Source organism: Plasmodium yoelii, assembly GCF_900002385.2.
Source record: "Plasmodium yoelii strain 17X genome assembly, chromosome: 13".
Lineage (NCBI taxonomy): Eukaryota > Apicomplexa > Aconoidasida > Haemosporida > Plasmodiidae > Plasmodium > Plasmodium yoelii.
Genome location: NC_036185.2, coordinates 601,928 through 624,419, shown reverse-complemented (window position 1 = coordinate 624,419; position 22,492 = coordinate 601,928). Strand labels below are relative to the sequence as shown.

General features: G+C 22.0%; 7 protein-coding genes across 7 annotated transcripts; 3 read left to right on the top strand and 4 right to left on the bottom strand.

Moving 5' to 3' along the window:
- Nucleotides 1–1,694: 1,694 nt before the first annotated feature.
- PY17X_1308900 (60S ribosomal protein L1, putative) lies at nt 1,695–2,837 on the bottom strand (the record flags this gene model as incomplete). Its single annotated transcript, XM_022957012.1, has 2 exons — nt 1,695–2,343; nt 2,833–2,837. The coding sequence occupies 2 exons, from the start codon at nt 2,835–2,837 to the stop codon at nt 1,695–1,697; spliced, it is 654 nt and encodes a 217-aa protein (XP_022813499.1).
- A 3,188-nt stretch (nt 2,838–6,025) lies between these two features.
- Nucleotides 6,026–6,733, top strand: PY17X_1308800 (conserved Plasmodium protein, unknown function; the record flags this gene model as incomplete). The annotated part of the gene is made up of 1 exon (XM_721035.1): nt 6,026–6,733. One exon carries the CDS (start codon nt 6,026–6,028, stop codon nt 6,731–6,733), a length of 708 nt encoding a protein of 235 aa, XP_726128.1.
- A 1,456-nt stretch (nt 6,734–8,189) lies between these two features.
- PY17X_1308700 (cytoplasmic tRNA 2-thiolation protein 2, putative) lies at nt 8,190–9,857 on the top strand (the record flags this gene model as incomplete). Its single annotated transcript, XM_725395.2, has 1 exon — nt 8,190–9,857. The coding sequence occupies one exon, from the start codon at nt 8,190–8,192 to the stop codon at nt 9,855–9,857; it is 1,668 nt and encodes a 555-aa protein (XP_730488.2).
- A 324-nt stretch (nt 9,858–10,181) lies between these two features.
- PY17X_1308600 (conserved Plasmodium protein, unknown function) lies at nt 10,182–11,450 on the bottom strand (the record flags this gene model as incomplete). The annotated part of the gene is made up of 6 exons (XM_022957011.1): nt 10,182–10,265; nt 10,341–10,454; nt 10,552–10,632; nt 10,747–10,871; nt 11,030–11,150; nt 11,268–11,450. 6 exons carry the CDS (start codon nt 11,448–11,450, stop codon nt 10,182–10,184), a joined length of 708 nt encoding a protein of 235 aa, XP_022813498.1.
- Nucleotides 11,451–12,369: 919 nt separating this feature from the next.
- On the bottom strand, nt 12,370–14,320 carry PY17X_1308500 (major facilitator superfamily domain-containing protein, putative; the record flags this gene model as incomplete). The annotated part of the gene is made up of 3 exons (XM_022957010.1): nt 12,370–12,746; nt 12,916–13,023; nt 13,219–14,320. 3 exons carry the CDS (start codon nt 14,318–14,320, stop codon nt 12,370–12,372), a joined length of 1,587 nt encoding a protein of 528 aa, XP_022813497.1.
- Nucleotides 14,321–16,193: 1,873 nt separating this feature from the next.
- On the top strand, nt 16,194–18,197 carry PY17X_1308400 (uncharacterized protein; the record flags this gene model as incomplete). Its single annotated transcript, XM_725392.2, has 1 exon — nt 16,194–18,197. The coding sequence occupies one exon, from the start codon at nt 16,194–16,196 to the stop codon at nt 18,195–18,197; it is 2,004 nt and encodes a 667-aa protein (XP_730485.2).
- Nucleotides 18,198–18,492: 295 nt separating this feature from the next.
- Nucleotides 18,493–21,948, bottom strand: PY17X_1308300 (protein SOC3, putative; the record flags this gene model as incomplete). The annotated part of the gene is made up of 17 exons (XM_022957009.1): nt 18,493–18,527; nt 18,616–18,656; nt 18,821–18,885; nt 18,976–19,008; nt 19,114–19,209; nt 19,342–19,435; nt 19,634–19,689; nt 19,801–19,890; nt 19,988–20,089; nt 20,171–20,366; nt 20,534–20,622; nt 20,807–20,861; nt 20,982–21,076; nt 21,200–21,301; nt 21,447–21,512; nt 21,605–21,721; nt 21,892–21,948. The coding sequence occupies 17 exons, from the start codon at nt 21,946–21,948 to the stop codon at nt 18,493–18,495; spliced, it is 1,389 nt and encodes a 462-aa protein (XP_022813496.1).
- Nucleotides 21,949–22,492: the final 544 nt, after the last annotated feature.

Here is a 22,492-nt window from a genome sequence, read left to right as displayed (position 1 = left end):
CTTTAATAAACTTAAGCAGTATACAAATTTCAAGCATTTCTAACCACTATAAATATGTAATTTGTGAATTACAAATAAAACAATATTAATAAATAAACAAACAACTAGAAAAATAGCAAAAATAACAAATTGATATATATTTTTTTGAAAATAAAATAATTTATCTTAAAAAAATAAGACGGGACATATTTAACAATTATATGATTAACAGGTTGTATAATATTAAAAGTGTGCTTGAAATATATAGCATAATTTATCACTTCGACGAGACTATATTTCTATGTAAATATATTTTTCGTATGTTTCCTTGCAACAAGTAATATACACACATAGTACGTATATACGCGTGCAAAATGCGGAGTAAGAAACAAATTAGTACCACACTCTAAGAGTATCATTGCTTAAGTACCAAATAAAAGTATAATTTTTATTGAGCAAATTGTCTTAAACATTAGTTATATATAAATATGTGAAACACTGATTTAGTTTGAGGTCTAACGATACTTTTATAACTATAAAAAGTTTCGTTTTTCTTTTTTATATATGTATTATAATACTATTAAAAAGTAGGAAGAAGTATCATTAAATTTTCTCTTGATAGAATAAATAGAATATGTATATATTTGTTTATTTTTTTACTAAGATCTGCTTTTGGATGCACTTTTTTGCAGCTCTAAATAATAAAAAAATGTTTAATCAAATGGCCTATTTGCATAATTCATATAAGCAGATGGGCTTATGTTAAAAAGAGTATTATGAGAACTATTGAAAAAAATGTAAATAGTATAAGTATAAACAAATTTATTAATATACTTATTTTTTATCCTTTGTGTTTCCTTTCATTTTTTTTACAATATAGATTATAATATATTATATGATTATTAAAAGAATGCCTCGACCACACCAAAAGTATATAGGACATTATTGAGCACCTCCTGCATGTATATTATAGGGTTACCAAGAAAAAAAAATTTAAAAAGTGAAATAAGAAGTGAAAGAATAAAAATTATAGAATATAAAAATGCCACACCCAAACGTACATTTTATTTGGGTGATAAAATTCGTAATCATTTTATATTTCCTTATAATCCTTATTTTTCCCTTGCTTTTTCCTATTTCATTTTTTTTTTTCTTATTAGCGATTTATTACAAATCTCCCAATATTTTGGTAACCCAATAAAAAATAAATATTAGTATCATTATTATACATACATATTTATTTTTATTATGATTATATATTATTCTAATTCATAAGGGAAAAGAAACAAACTGTTTTTTCCAAAATATTGGTGTTCGAAAAAAAAAAAAAAAACAGTAAAGGAATAAAAATAAATTCAAACATCTGGAACAATATAAATATAATATTTATTAAATTTGCAACAAGCACGCAATACATAAATATATAGAGACGTATGTGAGTATTCGAAATCATATATAGCATGACTCTCCCTTTTATATGTAATTCCTCCATGTTATGCAACTATTTAGTTGGCGAATTATTCTCTTTCTGTATTTTACCTCAAAACTGTAATATATTTAATGAATTATATATACATATGCATATGCGCATATATATATGTAATCCCCGTTTTATTCCAATTTCGCCATAAAATATTGTAATTCTTTAACACCAATACATAATGTAATATATCCACACGTTTAAAGAGCTATATATATATGTATAAGCAACATACTTAACCATAGATTCTTTGTGGTTTTCCCATAGTACTTTTAATATGTAATGTTCTAATATTTTGCCAGTTTTTTTTTAAAAGCGAAACTAAAAAATTGATGGCATGGACTATGTTTGATCTTAATTCTTCTTCCTTTAAATTAGCGTGACCAACTGGTACTCCCATACATAAAACTTTTTTCAATTGGAATTTAATGGATGATCTTAATTCTAAAATTTTATCATTTATTTTATCATTATGAGTAATTAAAGAAGGAAACTTTCCTGCTTTATTTAAACCTGGACCTAATAATTTTGGAATTTGAGGCAATATGACCTGACTTGCTAAAAATGCATCATATTTTTTAGCAAGTTTCTTAACCAATGTTTTATCTTTATTTAATTTTTTCATAGCTTCAATATCCATATAATCTAATTTTAATTTTTGTGCCTCTTCAGAATGTACAGCATCTCCTAATATACAGACTTTTAATTTCTTTCTAACTTCATTTGATAATTTTACAGTACCTGAAAAACGTTTATCTCTTTGTGTATCATAATCCTTTAAACCAATTTGTAATTCTATTGTTTCAACAAATTTTCTCTTTTTCTGTTTTGTTCCTTCGAACACATCGCTAATGGCTTTTTTTAATAAATCTTGATTTAGCTTGCTGTAAAAATGAAAATATAGGAGATAAATGAGAAACAAAATGTATTTCGAAATTTGGAAACGTTTCAAGTATATAGAAAAATATATCATGAATTATGTAAATGTATCAATTTGTTCTGTTTTAGTAGAAAAATTCTTATTCACATTATACAAATAATAGTGCATAATGCCCACATATTTTAGAAACAATTTTTTATATGGAATGAATAGAAAGTATGTGATGGGTACATTATTTCGACGGCCATATTTATATACATAACATATTAATATTTTACGATAAATTGAGAACATATATGAAAAGTAACTATAAATCATGCATAAAACCATAGTCAAACATAAGTACTATATATATAGAATAACGAATGCAATGAATAATTTATATTATCAAAGTTAAAATATGTAAATATATATTATATAGCAAATAAGCATAATTTCATATAAAAATATATATTTTTTTTATAACATTTTTTTGTTTATTATTATATATTACCTCATTGTTAATGGAAATGTTTAAAAAGGGAGGAAAAATTAATTATATATAAATGGTATAATTTATATTAAGAAAAATTGAGAAATAATTGTTATCTTCTCAAGGTATTAAAATTTTGTAAAATTAAATACTTTTTAAGTATGTTTCTGTTAAAAAAATTAATAAGAGCAAGCTTTTTATAATCTTGTTACATCGATTTTCAAAGAATCGAAAGAAAGCACATTTTATTTATTATTCATTCGTTTTTTTATATAATTATTTTGTTTGCAATATAAATTTACTTTAATCTGATAGATTGTAAAAAAATTGCAATATATAAAGCGCATAATATTTATTATATAAAAATAGTAGATTATTTATGTAGGAAAAATATTTTATATATATTATTATTTATAAATGGAAAAATAAGAAATAATTATATACTGTATATTATTATATATAGGTGAATAATGTATATTTTTTTAGTTATTAAAAGAAAAAATAATAATAAAATACCGACAATAAAATGTAAAAAATATTATAAAATGCGACGTAAATGTAATATCAGAGAGGAAAGAGCACTTATTTTGGTATTCCGTTTTGGGCAATCCTCTTAAGGCACAAAAAAATGTATGTATATACTATGGAAATAATTACATATAATATATGTATAATTAATGTAAGGTTTGTTATAATATATAGGCAAATAAAAAAAATAAATAAATAAATAAAATATATCAATAAAATTGTGGAAACACAATGGAACATAATATTTAAATAAAAACTAAGCCATAATTATTTTTTTTAAATGACCATTAGTATATCAATTTTTGGGAAACAAAAATAAATTTATTTTATTGTTTATATTTATTTTTAAAACTATAATGTATATAATATGAAAATACTACGCACATATATATAATATATTGTAATGAAAATACTTCAAAAAAGGTAAATGCATAATATATAACTAGGGGGCTAAAAAAATTGTAGAAAATTGGAATATCTTTTTTACTTTCCTAGTAAAAATATTATGAAATTTAAGGTATAATAATCAAACTGTTAATTAAAAAAATATGGAAAACATTATGTCCATTGTGTATGACGTCAAATATGCGTTGCATATATATGCTAATAATGAAAAGATCAAATATTCCAATAAATAAGATAGCGAAAAGTGTTGTATTTTTACTGTTCTTATTCTATTCCGCAAATTCTCTTTATTTTTTTAAGAGATAAGCATGATAAAAAAAAAAAAGAAAAAAAAGTTGTTCTCTTATATGAAATGTTTTAATATTATTGTACATTGTATATATGCGTTATATTATAGAAAACCTTTGAACGTATTTTATAAATGTATAAATAGTTATCCAATAATTTTTTATAGCTATTTATTAAAAATGAAATTAAAGAAACAGAGTGTTGGGGGTTTATTTGGTTATTTATGAGTGTTGTAAAATACCATTTGTCAATCTAATTGTTAACCACAATTCGTTATAAAAAAGTATTATATATGCTTTATGACTTATTTTCGATTTTATAAAATTTGGTACAATAGGAAGTAAACTTTTATATTTTTTAAATACATTGTTATATTGTGATAAAGGTATAAGATAAAGGTATATGATAAAGGGACTTTATTGTATTTATGCATATGGCACAAAGTCATATAATTAAATAGAAAGTTAAAATACATTTTCTTTTTTCCTTTATAAGAACTTACAATAGTTATGCTTTACAAGACCATTTTAAAAATATACAACAAATACAAGCATGTGTATGCCCATGATTTCAATAGTTGCAAAGGTTTTAATAACAATTGTTTTAACAATTTTATAAACTTATTTTTTTACAATAGTTTTTTATTATCTTGAAAATAATTTTATAAGGTTGATTGTCTCTTGTTACATTAGACTAAAAACATAAATATACTTTTCGCATATATCCAGAACATTTAAAAATTTTTTTATTTGTATAGTATTTTGAAAAAATATTACGAATTTTTAAAATATATGTGAGTTTTTTATTTCATTCCCTATTTTAATATATAACAGTATTATATAAACAATAAAAACACAAATAATTTTATTATATATCATCGCCCCATCCATCATTAGATCCACTTATATATATTTTTCTATTAGCTCTACAAAATGAAAGCACTACTTAATATAATGAAATTTTTTTATAAATTTTAATAAAATATAGCCATATGTATCAAAATAAATATATAAATGTGATAGTAATGTTTTGTTTGTATTTCAATATTTTTTTAAGAAAAAAGTCTTTCGTTTTAAGTTCTTATTACATAAAGCACCAATAATAATAATATAGAATATACATAAAATATATTATATTTTTAAATTACAAAATTAAATAAAGGTATAACGAGAAAAAAACAATTTTTGCGCAAAATAAAAATTAATATATATACGTTTTCTGCTTTGTAAAGTAGCAAAATGCGATACTGATATTAATATAAATATATTGTTTAAATTATACATAATATACATAAAATCCCTTTCATGTATTGCAGCTATAACTATTAAGGGCGACATGGCATTTATTTAAAAAAAAATAATATATAATATATTTATTCGCACATGATGTAATTTATAATAGTTGCCATTATAATATATAAAGCATTATTTAATACCTTTTTTATATAAGCGAGCAAGTATCATTTTATTGAAATATAAAATTTTAATAAATATGCTAATATCCATAAAAATTTATGCATAGAATTAATATATTAAAAATATATTATATATATTGTAGGTATATATATATTTTTTATGTTTTATTTTGAATAAAGCAATTAATATTACATATAATACAATAAGAATATTAAATAAATAGTAGCATTATATAATTATCCATTGCTCTCATTTTTTTTATATTTTATTTTAATTTATTTTTTTTCTATTTTTTATATTGCATTTTTTTAAAAACGTTTTCTTATTATTATATATATTTATATTTTTTATATATTTATTTTCTTCATCATTTTATATTAATAACATTTGATTTAAATTTTTAAAATATTAAAAAGAATGTTAAAATAATATTTATTACATATATATAGCTATAATTATATATAATATATTTTTTATTAAATAAACAGATATATATATATTAAATATATATAATATTTATATAAATATATTATTGTTAAAACAAGTATCCTCAGTATACTTTGTTTTTAAAATGTAAAATGGTGAATTCACCATCAAAAAAAAGGGCATTAAATACATTAGAAGATAAAAACGAAAATAAAAACATGGTTAATAAAAAAAATAATACTGTTGATACTGTAGATGACATCGAAGAAGGCAACGATAACGTTGTAGGTGAAAATAAAAATGAGGTTTTGAAAAAGGATAAAAGAAAGAAAAAAGAAAAAAAAAATAAAGATATAGAAAATGAAGATGATGATGATGGAAACGATGAGGATGCATTAAAGAAATTCTCTGTCGACACAAGCGAAAATGACGACGAAGAGGGCAGAGAGGATGATGAAGAAGATGAAGATGATGATGACGACGATGAAGATGACGATGAAGACGATGATGATGAAGACGACGATGACGACGATGATGACGATGATGACGATGACGACGATGATGATGATGATGATGACGATGATGAAGAAGATGACGATGATGAAGATGATGATGATGATGACGACGACGATGATGATGGAGATGATGACGATGATGATGATGACGACGATGAAGATTTTGAAGATATGGATGATGATGATGATGATGACGATGACGATGATGACGATGATGAAGACGATGATGAGGATGAAGATGATGAAGATGATGAGGATGAAGATGATGAAGAAGATGACGATGATTCTAAAAAAGAAGGTGGATCAAATGCAAAAAAAGATAGTGAAGACGAAGGTTTTGACTAATTGGCTCACGCTTAAAAACAATGAATTGTATATATATATTATATATATATAATATATAATATAAAATTAATTATAACTCATATGATTTCAAGGATATTTATAAATAAAGAATGTATAAATAAAAATAATTGGATGTTTCTTTAAATTATACATATTTCGTCTGTTTTAAATGTTTTTTTGCGTGCTTCATGTGTTTTTCTTATTATGCTAAAAAATTATATATATATGTATAAGATTTTATATATTTAAATTTATATAAATATATTATATGCGCTATGTATTTTTTTTCTTGCCCCTCTTCATTTTATATGCAATTATAGTTGTTCTACCTTTATTTTTTTATGTTGAAATTTGAACATTTAAAATATTTTACATATACTACAAAGTTAATAAATTGCATTTATTCTAACAATATATTTCAAAATTAAAAAAAAATAGAATTTGAAAATATATTAATCCAAATTAAAATACTTTTGGCATTATAAATAATAACAATGCATATGCTTTTTATGCATGCATAGTTATATATATAATATATATGTATGATGTACGCATAATTTCGCGAGATAACTAATATACAGTATATTGTATAATTGCCAAGGGTATATTTTTATTATATATGTTCTTACTATGTAAATGAAATATAAATTTTATAGATAAATTTGTATGTTTTAATTGCAAAACGACTTCACTTAATAGTGTCAATATTTACATAACCATAATAGCAAACTTTAAATGTGTAAAATGAAAAAAATAAATGGTATTTAAAAATACGAGTTGTATAAAACATATTTTCCTTTTTCATTTTTTCTGGTAAAACGGCATATATTTTATTATCATTTCATTATTATAGTATTCTATGCTCAAAAATTTGAATAGCTCATTATAAAGCATATTTTTATACAGAAAATAAAACAATTTATGTGAATTTAATAAAAAAAAATTATAATCAGTCATATTTAATTAAAATATATAAAGTAAAAATATAATAATATGATATTAAATTGAGTAAAAAAAGATATAGAACTTTCATCGAAAAAGTGATACATGAAGTATGGTTTAAAATATATACATAAAAATATTGATTTCGAAAATGCATTTGAAGGAAAATATAACAGGAGTTTCAAAAATTTGTAAAATGCTTAATTTGAGAAAAATATAATAATTTCCGATTTTTTTTAGTTCTATACACTTAAAAAAAATATAAATATTCTATATAGAAGATATAACCTTGGTGTTTTGCCACCTTACAGTGAAACAAACAAAAATAAAGCTATATTCTCTAATTATTTTATATGATCAATTGATTGCATTTACAACTGTTATTACCAATAATTTTTTAATATATTTTTTTTAATTTCATTTTCTTTAAAAATAAAAAAATATGCAAATGGTACATTAATTTTATGGGTAGTTTGCTCCCAGCGTAATAAATTGTATAATATTTATATATGCAATGAATACCAAAAATATGGAAAACAAATCAGACGACAATAATGGGGAAAAAGTAAATTTATCAGTCTGCTATAAATGTAAAAAAAAAAATGCTTCAGTTTCTACGAGGGAAAAATCATGTAAAGACTGCTTTTTATTATTAGTAGAATATACATTTAAAAATACTTTAAGAGAAAAATGTTTGTTTAAAAGCAAACCAGGCTTTTGTAACCAAAAAGAAAAAGGGAAGAATGAGCAAATGAAAAAAAATAATAACACTAATAGTAGTAGCAATAATAATGAGAAAAAGAAATATGAAGACAAAACAGAAATTATGAAAAATAAGGACATTGATGAAATTTCCCCCCAAAAAAACGTGTCAGATATGTTAAATGAAGCAAAGAAATATAGTAAAAATGATAACACATTTGAAAGTCAGAAAAACAAAAAAAAAACTACAATAGCATTTTCTGGAGAAATCTGCTCCTCTATCCTTTTATATTTATTTATAAAATATTTGCAAAGTGCTAAAAATAAGAAAAATGATGTGCTATTAATGAATGAGCATGCAATATTTAGTGAAATAATTTTTGTAGACATTTTTGATGATGAAAAATATATTTTGAAGTTGATTAAAATTATTGAAGAAATATTTGAACTTGCAGGGAAAAATAACGAAAAAAATTCTGTGGAAAAAGATGAGGGAGAAAATACCTCACAAAAAGATGATATATCTCCTATAGAACATAAGGACCAAATTACTTTTAATAAGGGTGTTTTTAAAAAAAAAATTAACAAAATATATTTTACAGTGCTAAAAAGTAATTATTTTATAAAAGAAAAATATCAAGGTAAATTTTTGCAAAGTTATGATATAGTAAAAACAGAAAAGAATTATTATTTAAATTATATAAATGAGATAATTATATATAACAACATATTAAAATATTGTAAAGACGAAAAGATTAATTATGTACTTTGGGGAAATAATGCAAATAATATTTCAAATAAATCTTTTTTATATACAATTATTGGTAATGGTATTAATATACCGTTATGTACGAGTTATATTGACAATAGGTATGAGCCTATAATATTTATTAAGCCTTTAAAAGACTTATTAGATAAAGAAATATATATTTATAGCTTTTACAAAGATATTAAATATGCTTATAATAAAATATTCGATGGAAATATATTATACAGTACTATTAATAATTTACTATCAAATTTAGATTCAAAAAATAATACAACGTCTATTATTAATAATACATGTAATAATTTAGTTAATTTAATGGATTACACACGTAAAAAATATCACAATATATCACATTATCATAAAAATGATTATGATAAAATTGAAAAACGGGATGACAAAAATATTAATTGGGATAGCAATGATGTAGAAAATAATACAAATGAAAAAGAAAACACTTTAAATTGTGTTGAAACAAAATCATCAAATAATAATATTTATGAAAATTTAAATAATTATAATAAAAATTCTTTATGTTATATTTGTTCTGGTAATAAAGAAACATCAGAAGAAAAGAATTTTATAAATAAAATGAACAAAATTCAGACAAAATATATTATAAAAATGAAATGCACAGATAATATATGCTCTACTTGTTTGAGTATATTTTCATCTAATGAAAGTTTTTTTAATTTGTTTGATTCTCTTATATAAAATTTGATTTTAATTTTCATTATTATATGATTTACGTTTTTATTTGTTTATTATTTTGGGGTTTTTATAATTTTTTGTTTAATTTACCTTTTATGTTAATACTTTTGTTGGCCTTTAGTATTAATTGGCATGGACTCATTTTATTATTTTTAATATTTGTTTGATCCTTTGTTATAAACAAATTTTGAGAATAAATTTTTAATAATGCATCGATTTATTACATTAGAAATAAATGTAAACGAATTAAAAAATGATTATTGTCACTATTATGGTCACTATTATGGTCATTATTATGGTCACCATTATGGCCATTATTATTTATAATTACAGCCAATCATCAAAATTAATTTTGGGATTTGGGGGGCAATTTGGTTGTGCCTTGTATTCTTGCGTTTGTCCTTGAGAGACCTTTAAAGAAAAGATATTAAAAATATGAAATTTAAATTATTTTACTAAACATATAACATTTTCGGGGCGACTTACATAGATGTTGTTATTATCCTTATATACGTGCCTCCTAATCCGTCTCTTGATTTTTTCAATCTTGTTTACATGTACTGCTTCTTGTAATTCACGATTCATAAGAATTCGTTGATTCTGTAGAAGATGTTATTAAATAAGTCGTATAATGTATGTATATGGAGAGAGCGAAACTAGTCATGTACACATGTGCATTAATATGTATAGTGCGTACCTTGTTTTTGTTTCTATATTTTTCAAAAATAATAGATTTGTTCAATGAATCGAGGTCGTTTATCCATAATTCAAAAGTATTCTTAAAAAAGTTAAAATAAAAAGAGAACAATATTTAAATATATACTTATTTAATTAGAAATGGAAGAAATGTTTGTTATAATAAAAATTAGTCAAATATATATATTTTTAATACATTATAAATAACACAGTTTTGATATGCGTTAAACATCTGTTTTTGAATTTCGTTTATTTCTTCTTGTTTTCTAACATATGGTATAATACAATTTCCAAAATATTGTAACTCTCCTTCATTATACACTAAGCATAAAAAATGTGTAAATTTGTTCGATTTTTATGTGCCATAAAAAGTAATAAACAATTAAATATAATATATATGTGTGTGTGTATATAGTGATAACATAAATATGTATACATATATAGATGAGTAAAAACTATTTTTAGTGTCTTAATTTAACTGTTATTAAGAGGGTAATAAAATAGCGGGATATTTTCTTGGGCCATCTTAAATAATTCATTTTTTTTGTTAATATCAATATTAATCTCATTAACAATTTTTTCCATATATTTTAATTCCTCCTTTTAAATCAAATAAGTATAATTAAAAATATAAAAAAGACAAAGAATAAATGAATAATAAATGAATGATATGAGAAATATATATATGAATTGGGTTGAATCATTTTATTTTCTTACCATACTTGTTGCATATAGTTGAGATAAATATTGATAATTTAAATAGTTTGAGTACGAAAAGTTTTGAGAAAAATTTAATGCGTCATGCATAATTCGTATTTTTAAGTTATTCTTTTCCTCCATAGTCATACTAGAATAATTCTTTTCAACATTTTGATCAGCCTTCTTTATGTCCATATACATTTTTACTTTCTTTTTTTACTTTAAATGGTTATAATAAAATATGTATATATATGTTATTTAGTTTAGACGAATGTGATATTTTTGATTCTGATTATAATACCCCAATATTATGAAAATAAAATCAGTGATATTTATTGTATCCATTATACTTTTTAATGAATAAACATTATATAGTTACACATATTTACGTCTTTTTAGAAACATTTGAATAAATATATAATAAGATTTAAAACATTCCCTCGATATTTTATTAAATATCAATTTTTTTTTTAATTTGACTATTACAAGATTCGGGTATGTGTGTATTTTTTTAATTTTTTTACAAAAGTTACCTAAATTTTTTTTATATCAAAACAAATAAATACAATATTAGTGGCATCGAAAATGTGGATAAAGTGATAATTAAGAATTATATATATTTTTTTCTATTTTATCATTTAGGTATTATGTGAAAAAAAATATGTAGTAAGGATATGGCTATATATGCATAGAAAAAAGATGAGAAGTTATACGAAATTGGTTGTATAGCATAGTCAATAGATTCTTTTTATTTTTAATATCATTAGTATAATATTTTTTGGCCATATTGTAAATATGTACAACTTTTAAAAGGGGAGAGAATAACACGATGAATGAAATATATTCTATAAAAAATTGCAAATTTAATTTATTTTTTTTAAGTTTATAAAAGTTTGCAAAAGAATAAAACAAAAACATGCATGTATATAGTGAATGTTTTGTTTACTGAATATACATATGATACATACAAATGAATTAAATATTAATGAAATATTTAGGTGCATGAAAGGTATTGATAAGAAAAAAAGGAATATTAATAAGCAAAATAAAAATATTTTAATAATTATTAAAAAAAATAAATAAAAACAAATAAGTATCGCAATAATAGACATGGTGTGCATTAATTCTGCAAGGATTTAATCATCTTTTCGTAATATTTAAATGAAAGGAAAACAAAAAAAATAGATACAATAGACATACATGAAGAAATAAAAAAAGGAAATAATTGGTTTTCTATATAATAATAACTATATATAATAGGTGATATGGTTAAAGATAGATATCGAAAAAATGATACTATACTTTGTGTAAATAGTTGATCCTTTTTATCAAAAAATAGAGAAATTATTGTTGGGATAATTGGCTCTATGTAAGCATAAGAACATGAATGAATAAAACAAATACTAATATATTGAAAAATTAAATTATAGTATTTTATACTGTGATATGTCAATAATACTCCTGTGCTCTGTATGATTAAACCTATGACAGCAGTTCCTGAATTAAAAAAAATATCGTCGAATTATGAGTAACCAAAAAAATGGGAATTGCACACAAAGAAATATAAATTTGTGTGTGAATAAAATATATCAATAAGGCATCATGCATATTAGAGGAAAATATTTCCTATCAGTACTCTGCACACACTTTCAGTGATTTTTCATACCATTATATCCAAATTTCCGAAGAATAAATGAGAAGGAAAAATATTGATAGCATATCATTATTATTCCACTCAAGGAAACAAAAAGACTAATTTGTACTTGCTTGTTACCTGATAAAATGGGGGAATTAAAATGAAGGGAAATGAGATAAGGGAAATAAAATAAAATAACACAATATATATTGTATGGACAATGAGCAATTATTTGATCAATGTATTATTTCACACTATTTTGCAAAGAAGTGGATAAAAGGAGAATTGAGAAAATATGCGATAGTGTGGAAGGAAATGATATTGAAATATTACCCGATGAAACATTATCGTTGTAAAAAACAAAAAAAATATTGTTCATTAGGTTTGATGAAAATGATGCAGAGAATCGAAGTAAACATATGGAAAGTAAGCATTTTGATTTATAAGTTAATGATGCATAAAAAATTTTATTAAACATATTTTTAATATATAGCGAAATTCTTGAAATGAATAAATAATCTGTTCGTCTTAAAAATTGTTGATAAGATTTATCTGATATATCATCATTATAATAATTAAAAATATTTCCTTTACGTCCCGTTTTTGAATAATTTGTTTTATTGTTTAAAAATTCATTATGTACAGATCCGGGATCCTCTTTTTTATAGTATTTATTTAAAACTGATTTATCTTGGTCATCATGTTTATTATAATTTTTGTAAGTAAACCATGTGTTAGCATTATCTTCCCCTTCTAATTTATCATTAGTTTTGTTATCTTGATTTAGCTTGTATTCACGAACTAATTTGGTGGGTGTTTTATATTTATTTTGGGATAGTAACTCACTAGAAATTGTAAGAATAATAAGTAAGGAAGATATTAATCCCAATGTATTAAAGTTTAATATAATTTCAAAATTAAAAATTGTTAAAAAGAATGATGATAACAATGGGCCTAATATTATACCAATTGCATTGAATATATTTATATATGTATAATATATACATACGTTTGTATCAACTAAATCATTAATTATAGCATTGACAACAACTACAAAAACTGAACTACAGCCACATATTATTCTGTTTACTACTAATAAGGTAAAATTTAATTTTATGTAAAATAAATATATACCCACTAAATTAAATAAAATTAAAAATACTAATAAATGCTTTTTATTTATTGAAGAAAAAAGGCCTATTATCAAACACATAATACATTGTGAAAAAGAATAAAAACTTAATAAAATTCCTAACTCTTTTACTTCTATGTTATAATAATTTAAAATATAGAATGGCAACAAGGGCTGTAAAAATGACTCAAACAGCGTTTTAATAAAAACGGACAATAATATTTTAAATAAAGTTTTTTTCCGAATTTTTTCATATTCTTCATTTTCATAAAACAAGTTATCGTGATCTCTTAAAAGTTTCATCCTATGTATGTATCTATATTTATGTGTGTGTGCTTTTTTTCATTTACTTTGTATTAGTATAAGTATATATTTTTTTGTCTGTTTTCTTTTTCTTTAATTAAGAATGGCACTCCACCAAAATTATAAAAAATAATGTTTCAATGAAATGGACAAATAATATAAGCTGAATTTTCTTAAAAATATAATTATTGTATAAGGGTATTAATATGTTCTGATATTTTTAAATATCAAATTGCCTGTATTTTATTTTGTCGAGCTTTTAGTATATTTATTATATATAAATATGCTTAATAACGCAAGTTCATATATAAGAGTATGTATACTATCACAACCTCACGCATATATATATATATATATATATATATATATATACATATATATTAAAGATAACAAAATATCTCATATATTTGTTTTTTTTTTGTTTTTTTTTCTTTATCATTTAGTAAAAGAAAAAAATAAAATAAACATTTAAACATAATGGAATATGAAAAAAACTTAAGCATAATGGCTATCTGTTAATATAGTTATGCAGTGTTATGCTTCACATGATGATAATAGAAAAAATAATTAAGAAATGATGAAATGAATAAAAATGATAAAAATATATGAATAAATCACTGAATAATTAAATGAATAAATAAATGAACGAGTGTATGGAATAGTATTATTCATTACATTATTATTATTGAGAACATTTTTATGATATATTAATTTTTTGAAAATATCACATTAATATTACACCACATTCTTAGTTATATATGCAATGGTAAGCTCACGTGAACAAGTAGCCATTTATTATAGCCAAGTAATTATTAAAAAGAAACATAAAGTGAAACACATATTATAATATATAAAATATGTATGCAATTTATATAGATATATTTTTTTTCAATTTGAAAACAGATGTATGAATGATGTAGGCATAAAAATAATTAAAGAAAAACCGTAATAAGAAAAAAGCACATTTATGGATTATTGAGAATGGGAAAAATGTGAATGAAAAAAGAAAAAGAAAAAGAAAAGAAAAACGAATGATGGTACAATTAACTAGTATTATAGATGAAAAAATTAAAAAAAAAAAATACAAATTTTATATAGTGTAACAATAGTAATATTATATTATATTCACATACATATGAATTATAATATGTAAGAAAAAGTTCTTTAAAAAACTTTAAATATATCTATTAATTATTCTAATAATGCGAAAAAAATTTTAATTTTGTTTGAATTATTGGCTATTTAAATATGTGTATTTTTTTTTAATATAGAATATTGTCACATAAATACCATTTTTTATACACATACATTTGTAATAAATATGATTCATAGAAAACCTGTATACAACGCATAAATATAATAAATAGGGAAACAACAATGTCTTATTGAAACACGCTATTTTTATCTCGTATACATAATAATACATCAATAAATATATGCATATTTGTTTGATGTTTGAAATGCTCTATATAATACAGTTATTTTCCTCACTATTTCTTTTTTCATAGTAAAAAAAATAATTTTATTTATATTATTTTTTTCCCTATTAAATTTTTTTTTTTGTTTTTTTCGTTTTTTTCATTTTTTATAATTATTGCGTGATTAGGATTGAAAATTTGGGAACATTTATGCCATCGACCAAGATATTTACTATATTTACTATCATTTGATTAATTTAATTTGCTTGATTAGCGTGATCAGCTTAGTCAAGGCATTAGTTAATTGATTTCACTGCATAATTTCCTATATTTCCAAAAATAAAAATACTTTGAATTGGAATATATATAATGCAAGAGTGAAGAAATACATATATCCTCATTTATTACATGGTTCATATGCAGGAAAAATATAAAATTTCACAGGAAAGGAAATAATGGATGGTCTTTTCATATATACCGCTGAGGGAAGGCTACTAATAGAACAGGTTTTTGGAAATGACATTGAAATAAATATATTAGAAAGTGATATAGAAGATATAATAATAAATAAGAAAAAGGAGTTAAATAATTATTTTATAGTTTTAAATAATGAAAATGATAGTAATTTTATGAAAAAATTGTATAAAAACAATTTTATATATTTGATTGTAAAAGATGATATATATTTTGTTGCAGTAAAAAGGGATGAACACAACCCAATTTTAATTGTTGAAATAATACAAGATATAATTAAAAATATAAAAGCGTATTTTAATGTCCATAAATTAAATGAGAATGTATTTTTAAATAATTATTCAGTGATTAATTTTCTTATAAATGAAAATTTAACACAAGAAGGAAAACCTAGTCTATTTGTAAACAGTATATTAAAATCGTTAGTAAAAAATGAATCAAATATTTTAAATGAAACATTGAAATTACCTTCAATACCTAATAATATATATAATATGATAGCAAATGGGAGTAGTAGTATTATCAATAGTAACACAAATAGTGATTATATAAATACTATTGGAAATAATACCAATAATAAGACAAATTTTATTTCTAATAATACAAATGAGAATAATATAAATTATAGTTATAGTAATGGGTTATGTATGAATTCAACAGATTCTATGAATATTTATTGGCGTCCAAGTAATATATATTATTCAACAAATGAAATATATGTTGATGTAATTGAAAATGTTTCTTGTATTATGAATAAATTTAACAAAATAATACATTATTCTATTCAAGGGAATGTTATTATAAATTGTACAATTAGTGGAACACCCATTGTTAAATTATTTTTTAATCATAAAATTGACTTAAAAAAATGTCACCTTCATTTTACTGTTAATTGGTCTAAATTATTTAAAAAAAATAAATCAACCAACGAAAAAAACGTTATTTATTTTGTTCCATTAGATGAGGAATATACAGTTATGCAATATTTTGAACACGACTCATTAATAAATAATAATAAAAATGGTAGTACCAAATATGATGCTAGTATAAACCGTTTTAATAGCTCTCATGATCAATTAACTGATGTTTTGAATTTAAAAACTGGAAGTATGGATAGTATCGATTTTGCAAAACCTGAAAATTCACCTAAAAATAAAAGCAAGAATAGCAATTGTGATGAGAGTGAGAAAAACACCAAAGATAACAATGATGATGATATGGATAAAGATTATTCATATATAAATGATGAAAATTATGATAAGGAAGATAATAAGGTATTAATATCTGGTGAAATGAGTAGTGAAAATGATGATATACAAAATAATGATATAATGAAGAATGAAAATATTGAGAGCAGATTTTTATTAGACTATAATAATGAGCGATGCAGACTTCCTATAAATGTGAAAGGGAATGTTATTTATGTTCCAACAGAAAATATGTATAAAATGAAAATTAATGTGACTTTAAATAATATAAAAAGAAAAAAAAATAGCAATTTATTGCTAAACAGTTATGAAAATATTCTTATTAAAATCCCAGTACATAATATTATAAGTTCAGTTAATTCAAATATTACAATAGGTAAATTAAATTATAATGATAAAAATAATTGTATATATTGGTATATTGAAAATGTTGTAGGTACTAATACTACAATATCAGCGAGCATATCATTACACATAAAAAATTGTAATAATATTTATAAAAGTGATAACACATTAGATATACTAAATGAATATCATTATAAAGATGAATTGAACGCAAACTACCCATATAATTTTAGCGAAGATTCTTATAATAATGATGGCCATATGATTTATTCATCCTTAAAGTTTGTTGTATATGCTAGCTTAAAAGTTAATGGAATTTCAATTTCAGGAAAAAAAATTGAAAAAATCGAAATTCTTGAGTCCAAGAATTTAGACATACATAAAGGCTGTCGATACAGTACGTATTTCAATAATTTGGAGTTTAGGATTTGAAAAATATAAGAGATATTCAATAAATGTAAAATAAAACAATATATTATTTTCATATGATTTTCGATCACATTTTATGGATGAAATAGTGAAATATAGACAGACGCTATGAGGACTTAATTGGGGATCCCCTTAACAAATTAAACTCAAATTGTAAATAATATTTTACAAATGATTAAATAATGTCATTCAGATATTGGATTATAATCGCATCTAGGTTATTCAACTTTCTATTATTATTTTAAATTTTGTTAATTTTGTTTGATTCTTTTTCTAATATATTTGAGGTTTTCACATTTCAGTAATGGGGCTTTTTTGTTATTATTTTCGATTCTATTAAGTTGATAAAAAAAGGGAAAGAATATGTTTATATTTTATAAGATATTAGAAGGATGATAACATAAAGCCAATTTATTTTTACCGAGTTTTATGGTGTTTTCTAGATCTTGGGCATCATTAACTCTGCAACAATTAAAGAAGAAATATATGGATGTGTGTATGTACACCACTAAAAAACAATGAAGTGAAAATTTACTTCAGAATAAACCAGTTTTATATGTTTATTTCCCATCATTTGTTCATACTGATTATTTTTTTGTATTATATGTATTTATTAAAAAAGTTACCTGCACATGTTTTTATGAAAATCTACATTTTTGTACAAGTTGATAATTTCCAAAAATTCCAAAGACTGCAATAATGATAAAATAATAAATACATACATAATAATTTTCAATTTTTTAAGATTCGTTGTTTGAATATGTATGTGTCATATTCATACCTTGTAGGATCTGCTAATATTTCCATTCTCTCTCTGTATAGGGATAGTTAAAATAAAGGGAAAAAATGATTAATATGATGGATTGAGCATATTTATGTAATTTTTATAATTTAATGGTATGTATTATGTTTTTTTTACATTTTTCTGGGTTATCATCATAAGTTTCTCTAAGACATTTTTCAGGTTTTTGATATATTCCAGCATATCTTCATTAGAATTGAATTCGATTTTATCCTAAAAAATGGACACGAAAATATTAATATCATGTGTTTGTATAATCATCAGTTAATATAGATGCGCGTATACGTGAATACAAATAGACATATTTTAGCATATTTATAAATATTGTTGTATAAATATAGTTACCTCCATATTTATTGAATAAAAGTATTTATTTTGGTTTTCTAAGAATTTTTGAATTTTATCCAATTTTATGTTAATATCTTCTAGCTCCTTTTCACTGAATAGAATTATTATTATGGTTAAATTAGGAGAGGAAAGATAATATGAACAAGTGTGTAATAAATAATAAATATATTAGAAAAGAACAAATTCGATCAACTGTTATACACACACATATGTATATACATAAATATCAATTGATGGATGGGGAAAGATATGCATTTTCTTATAATATATTTATTTTTAAAGATAATACCTTGCGAAAACGAGTTTATAAAGATCATATATATCATCTGACACCTTTTCCTTTTCCTAAATAAATACAAATAAAGACAGCATAATAAGGTGAAAATAAATAATTAATCAATAACAATATGATGTAATGTGTTGGCACATATATGCATTGTATTATCTTCTTTTTACATATAAAATTTTTTCTTTTATTATATCCTTATCTTCTGAAAATGTATTTATTATTTCATTATTCAGAGATATATATTCTTTAATAGCATCCTATGAAGGGGGGGTGATAAAAATAAAATAAAAATATCGTCATTATAATGGCACGAAACTAAAAATGTGCTAATATATATGTTTTTTTTTTTTTTACTTCAAGTTTTTTTTGAGATAATGCCTCTTCTTTTTGTAACAAGTTTTGTTTATTTTCAATGTCTAAAAACTTCTGATTAATATCGTATATATCCGTAACACCCTTTAAAAAAAATGTAGGAAAATTAATATAGCTTTGAATATGCATATTTTTTATAGGTTCTTTTTTTTATTATTATTTTACTGTTGCTTCTCTCATTTTTGATATTGTAGAATATATGTTGCTTGCATTTTCAAAAATACTCGAGGCACTTAATTTTAAGTAATTATTGTATAATAAATAATAAATTAAAAGTTTTTTGAATTTTCTTTTTTCTTGTATCATTAAGCTTATGTCTGCATTATTTAATTTATTGTTTTTGTATTCATTAATCATTTCTCTATAAAGCCATAATGGTAATAATAATAAAGTAATTCATTTTTCATTTGAATTTCTTTTATTTATGTTACGATAACCATAGTAAAAATAGACACCAATATTAAGAAATATAATAACAAGAAGCAAATAAAAAAACTAATAAAATTATAGGAAATAATATTTTTATACCTTCTTATTCTTAATATATTACTATGTTCTTTGTTGACATTCATATATTTTAGTATTTCTTCATTCTTATTTTTGGCTTGAATAATTTCCTTCATTAAATAACGAATTTATATGCACATAATAGTTAGTATATAGTATGTATTTTATTTTATTAACCTTGTATTTTTATTATTTTGATATTAAGCAATGCATAAAAGAAGGAATGACATCATAGTTGCGCAATCATGTAAATGTGTCATTTTTCTAATACATATATTAAAATTGTTATATTACCATTTTTTTATCTTCAATAGATTTTCTCAAATTTTTATTTTCTGATGTGATTTTTCTGGTAAAATAATAAATATAAATATATATATATATATATATATATAGGAAGGAACATATCAAAATGTACGGTGTTTCATAATTCATATAATCTCATTTAATTTGATTTTGTGTTTTTTACTGAATAATATTCTGATGCTGTTTTTCAGTATTTTTTAAACTTTTTACGGTTCTCTCTAGAGAGTTTAAATAAAAATACAACATTTTTTTTTCTTTCTGTTATAATGGAATAAATAAAAATATGATGTGAAGTTATGGACAAATAACAAATAAATTTGTATTTGTTAGTTTTATTATTGTTGTCGCTATTGCTGATTTAACTTTTGATTTATTCGATACCTTAATTCTTTGGAGCATTATTTGATAAGTATATTTTGAGTGTTTGAGATTTTCAAATTTGTTCAATATTCCTTCATTTTTCGATTTTAGGTCCTCATATTCCTTTTTTTAATAATGAAAATAAAAGTGAATATGTGTTTGTGCATTTTATTTTCACCATTATTTTTTATCAAATATTTGGTATGTAAATTGTTGATGAAGATTTACAAATATATGGATATATATACGATGGTGCAAATTCTTTTACATTTTTTTGATGTCCTAGAGATATTTTGTTAAGTTTTTGCTCTCGGTTTAGAAGCTCCAAATTTTTCTATAACAATAAAGAATAAAGTTATATTTTGTCTTTTTTCATTATCATTTTTTTTTGATTGTTTATTTTCCATCGTTTATTAAAGTGTTTACCTTAGTATTTTCATATTTGCTAAATGTACTTTCACCCTTTTCTTTTATAACATTGAATTTTTTTTTGACAGAATATACAATATCTTCTGTATTTTCGCTAAACTTTTCATTGTCTTTCTAAAGTGAGGAATATAAAATAAATTAAAAATAAACTTATTTCTGAAAATATTTTGATTATGAAAAAAGGCGCAATAATACTTAATGTTACAAGTGACTAGTGATGTGATACATGTACATATTTTTTGGGGGGTTATTTTTGATTATATATATACTATTTAACATATCACCTTATAAAATGGTGCTAAGTCCTTTAGGTTATCTAATTTGTCGTTTTGGTTTTTCATTTTTAATTAATTTTAATTAATTTTAATTATATTTTCTATTCATTTTATTCAATTAATATAAATATGGTGTTCAAAAAGAAATATATGGCAAAAAACTTGAAAATTATATTTATATTGAAAAAAAAATTTTGAAAAAAATATAAGAATGCGTAACTATGCTGTTAAAATGATTTAATAGTTTAATTATGCTTTATCAGTAATTACGATTTTTCTTATTTCATATTACTATATTTTATTAAAAAAATAGACAATGAGAAAATATAAATATTAGGCAATTACATGTGATAATAATGAAAAATATGAGCCTATATATGCGCAGGGATATCCGTTTTTCCACAAAATATATTGAAAATTTTTGTGTGTACTATTATAATATAATAAAAACATGCTATGTTTATATAGGTATATTTTCCATGTTTTGCACACTTGAAGAAAATAATAAAGCTTATATATAAGGACTTACGAATTTGTAGATACATATGGTGCAATAAGAAATAAATTTATGGCAAAATAATAATAATATAGAGAGAAAAAATGATACATG